Raw genomic sequence first — 12,575 nt, 5'->3', positions numbered from 1 at the left:
TTTCCCGCAGCGGAATTTCTGCTAGTCCCTGCGGAGTTGCTGCAGAAATTTTCTGCAGCAATTCCGTTACGTGTGGACAAGCCCTTCCAGTGGCAGGAATAGTGCTAGAACAGACTTTATTAGCCAGGCTGCAGTGTCTGTGGAGAGTGGAAAGTGCGCTGTTGTGGAGTGCTTTTTATCTATATTACTTTTATTGATTTAACAAATATGACACATGAAGTGTAGCATACAGTCCTATGTCGCAAGGAGTGCAGCATACAGTCCTATGTCGCAAGGAGTGCAGCATACAGTCCTATGTTGCAGCGCATCACCTTAAAGATAACCTATCCGCTCTCCTGACATATCTGTTTTAGTAAATACCTACCACTACCCTTGTCAAAGGGACATGTCCCTATAGGAGAATGCTAACACCCAGTTGTCAATTTATGCATCTGCACATTTCCAGGAGGACTAACCGAGGAATTGCACAATGCAGAGTTCTAAGGCAAGATGGCTCAGATTTGTTATTTTATGTGGCACTGACAAGTCCTAGAGTGCAAACCACACTATAGTCATTTTTTTAAGCTGCTGTTAAAATATTCCTAAAGCATTGGCTAGGCTGAGAAAGTTCTGCCATCCTCCTAATACATAGCGCTTTCACCCAGCCATGCATATTCATACCTCCTAAACTTGAATCGCCATTCACAGGACATTCGTAGAATCCACACAAGACCTTCCAGAAATGCCCATTTTTGGGCTCATTTGCACTCTTCGCCACATTTGGAGGTCCGTTTGGCTAGACAATTCTGTGAAAAATGGGACAGTTAGGAGGTATGCTTATTCAAGGTTTCTTTTTTTTTTTTTTCTGCTTCGCAATCTGAGTACAAATTCCCCCCCCCCCCAACTGATTTATTACCAGTGATAATTTATTCGGTATCTCGTAAGTAAAGTAGAATTTCCCTTTATTGAGATTCATGAGGATTTCTCATTATGTCAGAATACATCTTCCTATATATATACACGGTAGACTACAAGTGTTGAAGCTGCAGCTAAAGATGGCAATCGATCCATTTTCTAAATGTTGTAAAAAAATAAATAAAAGAAAACTGTTATAAAGCTTGTTGAGATAATTGAGCGTTTACTGAAATAGAGCATTTTAGTCAATATGAACTGAAGACAGAAAATGCTGTGAACCGACCAACTACGCAAAGATGTGAACGTCGATGCCGGTGTGTTTTTTCTGTTGTCCCATTCTGAGCCTCCTCAATGAGTTGGAGGTCCACGACACAGGACACTGTGTAGGCCAATGTTGCAATTAGGCTTTATTAGGGATGAAGGCCCAGCAGTTTTTGCGTATAATTTGCTCCATCGAGTTACAATATTAAAGGGGTTAACATGCATGTAGCACTGCGGAGAGCTACTAGAAGACGTCCACTTCAGTAATACTGCGCACGCTGCTTGATTCAATTTGCCCCCAAGGCTGATAACCAATGAAATGGGCACACTGGTTGTTTTGGTCTGCTAGCCATCATTTGTGCGACAGATTAGCACTATATGGAGCAATGTCGTCTGAATGTAGTTTCCATTTACAATGCTCCAGGAAAGACCATTGTAAGGGCTTGTTCAAATCTGCAGATTCAGTCGTTTTTACCCAACAAAATAGCATAGCGTGGGTTCTGTCTGGCACCGTTATGTGACGATTTGGTGTCTCCGGTTTCTCGTTCTGCTCATATGAGAAAGCCGTTTAACGGAAAGCCATAACTCGGACGTGTGCACAGCCTAGGCTGAAAATACTGTAATACTTGATATGTTAATTCTGCGTACTCTACAAGGAATATAAAATATTGTGTCCCCTGCAGAAAACATACACACTATTATATATATATATATATATATATATATATATATATATATATATATATATATATATACATATGTGTATATATATATATATATATATATATATATATACATATGTGTAACTTTACTGTAAAATATTTAAATTTGTATATATTTATTTTCCTGTAAGGTTAAAAAGACAATGGAAGCGACATTACAGACCATTCAAGACATGGTGAGCGTGGAGGACTTCGATGTTTCCGATTGTTTCCAGTATAGTAACTCTATGGAATCTGTGAAGTCCACAGTGTCCGAGACGTACATGAGCAAGCCGAGCATAGCCAAGCGGCGTGCCAATCAGCAGGAGACAGAGCAATTCTACTTTACTGTAAGTATGATCTGTAAAGTTAGTAACACCATTTTCCTAAGTAACTTTATCTGAATAAACTATAAAATGTATATTTAATCACATGGTATGACTGAAAAATGTTCCAATGCTTTCAAGTTATATTGAATGTGCTATCTATGACCCTTTGTGCCAGGGGTCTCGGGACAATTTTCGCACTTTTGACACGCACAAATAAAGAAAAACAATCATATTATACTCTCATAAACACAAATTTTCTGAAATAGACTAGTTTTTTACATTCATGGGAGCCTACATGCGTTTTTGTATCAAAACATGTTTTGTAAAAAAAAAATGCATAAAAAGTCATGTTGGTGGCTAAAAATTTGCAAACGCAGAGACACACACCTCCTAAAATAATAGGCATAGGTGGCATGTGAGAACACTGCACATCTTGACCTATGTCAACATGCACACACCTTCATAAAAACACCTAAACTGAAGTGATCAAAAATATATGCGTTGCCAGTAAACATTGGACTCCACAAATAACCTAATAAGGTGCAGGAATTAGATAAGCAACTGCTCTTCTCTCGCCCCTTTAGTAGCAAATAAAAGAAACCTCTACCCCTCCCATATGTTACAATCCGAGAGTACATATCATCTCTGAATAGTAAGGCTACATTCAAAATACATGAGTCCGTGTGAGTGTGACAGCGGTTGTTTTAACGGCCGTCACACGGACGTGATACACGCTAGTCTGAATGAACCCTAAGGGGGTGGGGGTATAACCTAAACAAGCGAGTAGAGATAACAAGAGGCTGTGAGGTTTCTTACTGCTCTCACTTGCAGCGCCTCCTCCCCTACGCAGACACAGAACCAGGAAGTAAAACCTTTTCTCCTGCTCCCAGACGTTTTAAACAAGTGCTACTTCCTGAATATTGAAGTTACAGATGTTATAGTGACGTTATAATTCTCGGATTCTGGGCTTTAAACGGTTGCAACAACTAGAATATAAGGGATAGAGCCTTAAGTATGGTATCATTTTAAGGTACTGTATTACATACATCCTTGGCGGTTAAAAGGGTTAATGTAGACAGATATCTGTAAATTTCCAGTATGGTGGTAAATATGATTATTAAATTCTTACAATAGACTTTTTGAAGTGAACCTGGAATTTAATATCTTTTCTCCATGTAGAAAGGGGTGTTAATTGGCTATTTCTTTTTTTAGATGTCTTAGCCGCTAGGCCTTTGTCATATTCTTTTTGGTACTGGAGGAGTGCAAACACTTTTTTCATTTTGAAGGTGAAAATGTTTTTCCAATTCCCTTTCCGAATTAGTCTCTGCCCTTTGCCTGCAGCTGGGAGTCTATTTCTAGAGTCGACCACACTTTCTAAAAGGAGTTCTGCTTCTATATCATGATTTTCTCATCTTCAGAAAGACTTATCATTTATTTCCCAAATTCTTTTTGGGTGCATAGTAAGTGTTGCCTTAAGTGCAATCCGCGTAAGTATATTAAAGCTTTGAAATTAATTAGATATTTCTGGGTCAAGTATAATAGCTCTGGGAGGCATTGAGAATCTGATTGGTTGTTGCTGATGAATTATTGCTTCTTTGTTCTCTGTAGAAGATGAAGGAATTCCTGGAGGGACGAAATTTGATTACAAAACTGAAAGCCAAGCATGACATGTTACAGAAGACCCTGGGAGAGAGTGAGTCTGGCAGAAGCAATTTCTTATGTTCATCTGGGAACTGGGTGGGGAGGTACGCCTATCAGTCACATTGACAAGGTCAATGATAATCTAGAGTGACAAACTTTGGTAGTCACCTGGTCACTAATAACGGTTGTCAGATTCCACCTCAAAATCAGTGTCTGGAATATCTAATAAACGAATTGAAGAATTACAAACCTCCTTCCATTTACTTTTTCTAAGATTACAACCTTTATTCCGACTATTATGTTGCCAGTAATGCTTTTTGTCCGCTTTGTCTTTCCCTGTACTTTGGCCCTATTTGTCATTGTGTCCTATAGTTTTATTTAAATACTAAAAAGAAATTCCGTTCTCATCAGGACCATTTCTATCCTGATCTCTTGGGGGTTACATAAGGTTTGTGGTTACAGTTGTTTCAAATAATTATTAGGCCATTTATCCACTTTTCTGCCTCCATTATCGAACACTGATAACCAGGGGCACTATGGTCAACTCCCACAATGGAGGGAGTTGTCGTACCTTTTAATATATTGTAACACACATTGTTATGTACCCTGCTGAACAGCCTCTCTTCGATAAAGCTAAAGGCCACATCCAGAGCCACTCTCATCTCTGCTGGATTGTAGAAAATTAATTGGTGCCTACACGTCCAATGATTTTATTTGGTGCCTGGTATTGCTTTAGTGGATAAAAAAATACTTTGGTTCTTCCACAAATTAATTTTTTTCTATTTTCGCTTCTTTTATAGCGCCAACAGCGCTGTGCAGTGATTATCGCAATTCACATCTGTCCCTGTCCACATTGGAGCTCACTATCTAATTTCCCTATCTCAGACACACTAGGGTTAAGGCCCTTTTACATCAGCCAATGATTTGGTGAACGATCATTGATGTGAATGCTCGTTCACGATCAATGTCCTGTGTAAACAGAGCAAAGATCAGCCAATGAACGGGGAAACGCTCGTTCATCAGTTGATCACCTCTTTTATGCAGCTAAAAAAAAAATCTCCCTAGTCAGCAGCACATCTCCCTGTGTAAACAGGAATATGTGCTGCCGACATGATGCAAATGGATGGGAGGGAGTGATCGTAGTAACGATCATTCATCCCAATATTAAACGGTCCATACTCTGTTGATTGACGCTCGTTGCTCCCTTTAAACGAACTGCAATGTCGATCGGCACTCGATTTTAAGAGTGGTAAACACAGGCGATATCTGCCCGTGTAAAAGCACTTTTAGTTTCATAAGATGCTAATTATCCTATCAGTATGTTATTAGGAGGGTGAGAGTAAACCTGAGTACACGGAGAAAATTCATGCAAACACTGGGAGAACAGACTTGAGCCCTGGACCCCATTGCTTCAAGGCAACAGTTCCAACCACTGAGCCACCAGGATGCAAATAGTTATGGAGACTACAACAATGGGCTTCCTTATTTTTAGCCTGCCTTAGGGGACCCACAATCTGAGGTTGGGTTGTCCAAGGTAAACACAAGCTCAATTGCAGTTGGTTTACTAACCATACTACATTTAGGTTGGTAATATGTAAATAATATCTCCGGTCATCATGATAGACGGCAATGAAATGAATGCAGGCTTTACAACTAATTAAACTCCAAAAATAGAATTTGGGGTATGTAGTGAGATTTAAAAAGGCTCGGTCACCAGATTATAAGTGCCCTATCTTCTATATAATGTGATCGGCGCTGTAATGTAGATTACAGCAGTTTTTTTTTTATTTAGAAAAACGACCAATTTTGACGGCGTTATGACCTATTTTAGATTTATGCTAATGAATTTCTTAATGCCGAACTGGGCGTGTTTTTACTTTTTGACCAAGTGGGCGTTGTGGAGAGAAGTGTATAACGTTGACCAATCCGCGTCATACACTTCTCTCCATTCATTTACTCAGCACATAGTGATCTTGCTAGATCATGATGTGCAGTCACATACACCCACATTAACGTTACTGAAGTGTCTTGACAGTGAATAGACACGGGATAACGTTTGTGTGGGACTTAATGACCTCAAGCATGATCTTGCGGGATCACGCTGTAAGCTGTCATTTACAGCATGATCTCACGAGATCACGCTTGCTGTCATTAACTCCCACACAAACGTTACCGAAGTGTCGGGAGTATGAATATACAGGGCGGGCCATTTATATGGATACACCTAAATAAAATGGGAATGGTTGGTGATATTAACGTCCTGTTTGTGGCACATTAGTATATGGGAGGGAGGAAACTTTTCAAGCTGGGTGTTGACCATGGCGGCCATTTTGAAGTCGGCCATTTTGTATCCAACTTTCGTTTTTTCAATGGGAAGAGGGTCATGTGACACATCAAACTTATCGAGAATTTCACAAGAAAAACAATGGTGTGCTTGGTTTTAACGTTACTTTATTCTTTCATGAGTTATTTACAAGTTTCTGACCACTTATAAAATGTGTTCAAAGTGCTGCCCATTGTGTTGGATTGTCAATGCAACCCTCTTCTCCCACTCTTCACACACTGATAGCAACACCGCAGAAGAAATGCCTCCCGATCTGACCCCCTTAGACTTTTATTTTTGGTGTCATCTGAAGGCAATTGTCTATGCTGTGAAGATACGAGATGTGCAGCAACTGAAACTACGGATACTGGAAGCCTGTGCTAGCATTTCTTCTGCAGTGTTGCTATCAGTGTGTGAAGAGTGGGAGAAGAGGGTTGCATTGACAATCCAACACATTGGGCAGCACTTTGAACACATTTTATAAGTGGTCAGAAACTTGTAAATAACTCATGAAAGAATAAAGTAACGTTAAAACCAAGCACACCATTGTTTTTCTTGTGAAATTCTCGATAAGTTTGTGTCACATGACCCTCTTCCCATTGAAAAAACTAAAGTTGGATACAAAATGGCCGACTTCAAAATGGCCACCATGGTCAACACCCAGCTTGAAAAGTTTCCCCCCTCCCATATACTAATGTGCCACAAACAGGAAGTTAATATCACCAACCATTCCCATTTTATTTAGGTGTATCCATATAAATGGCCCACCCTGTACATCGCGTCCTGGCTGGAAGCGATGTTTATTCGCTGTCAAGACACTTCAGTAACGTTAATGTGTGAGTGTGACTGCACATCCTGATCTAGCAAGCTCACAATGTGCTGAGTAAATGAATGGAGAGAAGTATATGACGCTGATTGGTCAGCATCATACACTCCTCTGTACAACGCCCACTTGGTCAAAAAGTAAAAATACGCCCAGTTGGGCATTAAAGTCATTAGCATAAATCTAAAATAGGTCATAACTCCGTCAAAATTGATTGTTTTTCTAAATAAAAAGCACTGCTGTCATCTACATTATAGCGCCGATCACATTATGTAGAAGATAGGGCACTTATAATGTGGTGACAGAGCCTCTTTAAACTCCAAGCAGGTGTACACCCATTTGCTAAATATTTTACTGATACAACGTGAGGAACAAGTCCAGGTGGCATTTAAAATGTGAAAGGTTTGGAGTGGGGTCCAGCTTAGCCCAAATTTCAGGGTCCTAGAATTATGTAAAAAAAACTGAGAAATAGGGTTAGCTTCATAATATTTTTAGATTCCTTGTTTTCATACATTATTTTGTTTTGTCAGGTCAACGAACAGACTGCTCTCTCGCCAGGTCAGTTTTTACATATAATAATAATCTATAAAATATAATGTTTGTGGCTAGGGAATCATATTAACAGATTTATTATTTTTGTAGTTATTTATTTATTTTGTCTTTCAGCGGTCGAAGAATGTCTACTCTACGTAAGCAGGTGAGTTGAATAAGGCCCAGTTCACACTGAGTTTTTTGGCTCTGATTTTGCCGTGGAATTTTTCTGCCTACAAAATACTGTGTGAATAGGGACTAAGCATCGATTTTACAAATATTATGGTGGTCGCTTCATTAGATAGATTAGATAGATAGATAGATAGATAGATAGATAGATAGATATACTACATGCTTTAGGTTTGTCCACACTTGCAAATTTTCATTCATTCTTTAAAAAAATAAGCCAAAAAAAAAAATTGAACCTTGATGTGAATGTCATTTATAGGAATTGCGTTCATATATTGCAATTAAAAATGCATGTTTGGACATGGTAATGCCAAATAAAAAAAATTAAAATTATATTACATGTACTTTTTCTTCTGAACCCAGTTTAACGTAAGCAGAAAAAGAGATAATTATGTTGCAAAATTTCTGCAGTTAAAGGGTAACTAGATCTTCAACAAACGTCTGACGTTATAGTGACATGTCAGAAGTTGTGATTGGTTGGGGACTGAGCACTGAGATCCCCACCAATAGCTAAAACGAAACGACAGAAGCCCTCGTGTGAGCGCTGTGCCGCTTGATTTCTGTTCGGCTTTTTCCGGATCCGATGTAGCAATGTACGGGCTCAATAGAGCACTTCTTGCCGCTTTGTTTTAGCGATTGGTGGGGGTCTCCGTGCTCAGACTCCCACCAATGACATGTCAGAAGTTTGAACGTTTTATTACCCTTTTAAAGAAAAGTCTGTGTAGCATATAAGCACTTATCAAAACGACTTCCCTACTCCGCCTGATCTATAACTGGGTGGCGCCTCACCTATGCGATGGTGTCATGTTGTTTGTGATTTTTAGTGCTTTGGCTCCTTGCAACGCCACTACCTGTGTGTATGAAGCCAGCCCCAGTCAGAGTAATAATAGTCCACATTTAGTTACAGGATCCATCAAATGTATGGTCTTTATTTGGTTCTCTAAATTGTTTTCAAATATTAAATAACGAAACAAAAACCCCAGAAGAATTGACATAAGAACTTGGGTGTACGTGGCTGGCTTTTATTATTTAAGACTTATTCCTTTACTTTATACCTGTAACCAGATCAGCTCTTAATCTTGTTTCTGAAGTACACAACGTGTAACATATGATTGTGTGGCAATAAGCTCCTGTAAATCCAATTTGTATGGAATGAATGTATTCTATCTATGACTCCTGTAGTACCTGTGTATTCTGTCAAGCAAATATAATTTGACAAAAAGGTAAAATTATCAAACAGGGGCCCAGCCTGTTACTTCGCTTCAATAATCTTAGGACAAGTGTCTCTTTTCCAAAATCTGTCCATATTATGCTCAGGTCTGTGTAAATTTTTCTTCTTTTATCCCAGGATTCCAAGCAACCCATTCCCCTAGTGGTTGAAAGCTGTATACGGTTCATCAGCCGCCATGGTATGTATTTTGTCAATAGTCTTACAAATCTTCCAGAACTCTTTTGCTTATGTGTTAGGGTATGTTCACACGGCCTATTTACGGACGTAAATCGGGCGTTTTTGCCCCGAATTACGCCCGAAAATAGCGCCTCAATAGCGCTGACAAACATCTGCCCATTGAAAGCAATGGGCAGACGTTTGTCTGTTCACACGAGGCGTATATTTACGCGCCGCTGTCAAAAGACGGCGCGTAAATAGACGCCCGCGTCAAAGAAGTGACCTGTCACTTCTTTGGCCGTAATTGGAGCCGTTATTCATTGACTCCAATGAATAGCAGCGCTAATTACGGCCGTAATTGACGCGGCATTCAAGCGCCTGCACCTGCCGGTACGGCTGAAATTACGGGGATGTTTTCAGGCTGAAACATCCCCGTAATTTCAGCCGTTACGGACCCCCGCCGTGTGAACATACCCTTACTATATAACCATCCACTCTTCTATTCTTTCTTTCCACAGGTCTTCAACATGAGGGGATATTCCGTGTGTCCGGCTCTCAAGTGGAAGTAAATGATATTAAGAATGCATTTGAGAGAGGTGTGTGTCATTTCATGAAACATGTTCCAACTAAATCTAAATTTAGCAATGGTCCTTTTACGCGGCCTGATATGGTGCCGTGGAAACGATCAACTAAATTAATCGGCGCTCATTTCCTTCTTTCACAAGTAGCAATAATTGGCTATGTCTGGGAACGAGCGATCGTTACCACGATCATCCAAATACTATATTTCCATCACATTGGCAGCACATATCCCTGTTTACACAAGGAGGTGAACTGCCGACTAGTGACCATTTTATTGGCCGCATAAACTAGCAGATCAGCCAATGAACATTTGCTCGTTCATCGACTGAACGTTGCCCTGTTTACACAGGGCAATGATCTGGAATTAGTGTTCATATGAATTCTTGTTTGCCTGAATTGGTTCATGTAAAAGGGTCTTTAAAGTGTATCTGCCTTTTTTAGGTCCAACATTTTGTGCTGATTCACGTCTTAATATATTTCTTTATAGCAGCCAAAGCTCCGTTTTTCTAATACATTGTTCAAAATCCCCTTCATAGACACATGACTATAAAGGATAAAATTAAGCCTTTATGTAGCCGCCATTAATGGACGCTTAGGAGCTCGCTCCATACTGTTTTAGTATCAAGTTCAATGCATAAATGTATAGAGTAAGTGCCCTCTTTCCCCAAGTGGACACTGCAGGCATTTCTATATGGTTTTAATTGCTACAAAAATATATAAATAAATTAATCGGCACACATTTTTCCTATTTAGAGAAAAAAAAAAAAAAGATTGTGGATGGTGTTCCACAGTGGACATTCAGATCTTAGGAGACTTTTGTGGTCAGCTATGATCAGAATCCTAATTGAGTCATGTAGGTGACAACCACTTCAGTATCGACCTTCTCTTTTCTCATAGGGGTGGCTATATTCGACATTTGACATTATCTGAGAGAGGAGATGTCGTAACTATCTCTGTGTGCAGTGGCGTAACTACCACTGTAGCCATGGCCGGAGGATCCGCTATGGCTGCTACAGCGCGACGCCACTGAACACTACGGCAGAGCAGGGAGGTATCTCCCCGCTGATCCATTAAAGGGGTTGTTCCTACAGAATACATGAATCCCCTATCCACAGGATAGAGGATACATTTGTGATCGCTGGGACCCCCAGCCATAAGGAAAACAGGGGACCGAAAGTCCACCGAAGCTCTCCATGAGAAACCTCGGAGTTCCAGAGTCTGTGTCGGCAGCTCCGTAGAAATTAATGGAGCACCGGTCGCGCTTATGCGCATGTGTGACCAGCGCTACTCTCATTTTTATTCAGCTGCCGGACACAGACCCCGGTAGTCCAAGGTTTCTCTTGGGGGACGTTCTCCCCTTTCGCTGGAGGTCCCAGCAATCGCACATGTATCCCCTATGCTGTGGATAGGGAATACATGTCTTTTGTGGGACAAACCATAGGCTACAGGCTGTTTTTTTTTGGGGGGGGGTTGGGGCTGTATGGCGCGCTCTATGGGGGGGTGTATGGTGCTATATACAGGGGGGTTGTTGCGCTATATATACACGGGGTTGTTGCGCTATACATACAGGGGGGGCTGTATTTTGCTATATACAGGGGGGGGCTGTATGGCGATATCTACAGGGGGACTGTATGGCGCTATCTACAGGGGGGCTGTATGGCGATATCTACTGGGAGGCGGCTGTATGGCACTATCTACAGTGGCGGCTGTATGGCGCTTTATACAGGGAGGGGGCTGTATGGCGCTATCTACAGGGGGACTGTATGGCGTGATCTACAGGGGGACTGTATAGTGCTATCTACAGGGGGACTGTATAGTGCTATCTACAGGGGGACTGTATGGTGCTATCTACAGGGGGATTGTATGGCGCTATCTACAGGGAGGAGGCTGTATGACACTATCTACAGGGGCGGCTTTATGGCGCTTTATACAGGGAGGGGGCTGTATGGCGCTATCTACAGGGGGGCGCTGTGTGGCAGAATCTACAGGGAGGCACTATCTACAAGTGGGGGTTGTGTGGTACCCAGGGTAGAGGGGCCCAGTCAAAAGTTTGCTATGTGGCCCAGTCTTTCCTAGTTACGCCCCTGTCTGTGTGATATGATAAAAACATTGTCTACTCATCTTTAAAATGGAAATCAACCCACCGTGACCACCTGATATGGCATAGATACGTTTTGGAAGATCCCATTGCCATAGATCACATTGTTGGAATTCATGAGTGATTCCTTGATTCTGAATCCTATGTTCGCAGTTGATTGATGTCTATCTTTGCATTATTATTTATTGTCTCTTTGCGGAAAGGGACTTACTGTGTTAACTCAAAGCGTATAGTTGGAATATATCCCTACATATATGTTTTCGTTGTGAGTGCACAATTTGATTCTCTGCATTTTTGTCCCACTGAAAGTACAAAACTTGCAGCCTCTCTCTTTAATATAAAAATGTCACATTGAAACATACACAACTTTTTTTTGTAGAAATGGATATATTGTAGCTGACATTGTAATCTCTGGCTGTTATGTTTTTTGGCAGGAGAGGACCCTCTAGAAGAAGATCAAAATGACCATGATTTGGATTCTGTGGCCGGAGTTCTCAAACTTTACTTTCGTGGGCTGTCAACACCTCTTTTTCCTAAAGAAATCTTCCATGACCTCTTAAGCTGTGTCTGTAAGGACCCACATACTTTATTTTTGTCCCTAAATGAACAGTTTGCACAAAGTATTAGCTCATTTTACAAATTATCCCAAAAGAGTTCATGGCTATAAAACTGTGATATAAGCAGAAGAAATGAGCCTTAAAGACAACTTGAGTGGAAATACTCTTTTGACGGCAACTAAGAAAATACAGCCATTCAGAGCTGCCAAATTTATCAGCAATACTTGAAAAGTGCCTCTTGTTGCCAACAACCTCCTAG

General features: G+C 40.7%; 1 protein-coding gene across 2 annotated transcripts in view; it reads left to right on the top strand.

Moving 5' to 3' along the window:
* SRGAP2 (SLIT-ROBO Rho GTPase activating protein 2) overlaps nt 1-12,575 on the top strand; it is a 130,292-nt gene that overhangs the window by 98,068 nt on the left and 19,649 nt on the right. For both annotated transcript variants that reach the window (XM_075853715.1, XM_075853714.1), the window contains exons 10-16: nt 2,009-2,206; nt 3,794-3,878; nt 7,503-7,530; nt 7,639-7,669; nt 9,041-9,101; nt 9,598-9,675; nt 12,194-12,328. In XM_075853715.1, the coding sequence (XP_075709830.1) occupies nt 2,009-2,206; nt 3,794-3,878; nt 7,503-7,530; nt 7,639-7,669; nt 9,041-9,101; nt 9,598-9,675; nt 12,194-12,328 (616 nt within the window). The remainder of the gene's footprint in view (nt 1-2,008; nt 2,207-3,793; nt 3,879-7,502; nt 7,531-7,638; nt 7,670-9,040; nt 9,102-9,597; nt 9,676-12,193; nt 12,329-12,575) is intronic.

Source organism: Rhinoderma darwinii, chromosome 2, assembly GCF_050947455.1.
Source record: "Rhinoderma darwinii isolate aRhiDar2 chromosome 2, aRhiDar2.hap1, whole genome shotgun sequence".
Lineage (NCBI taxonomy): Eukaryota > Metazoa > Chordata > Amphibia > Anura > Rhinodermatidae > Rhinoderma > Rhinoderma darwinii.
Note: the sequence above shows the minus strand (reverse complement) of the source record. Positions and strands in the feature narration are given on the sequence as shown.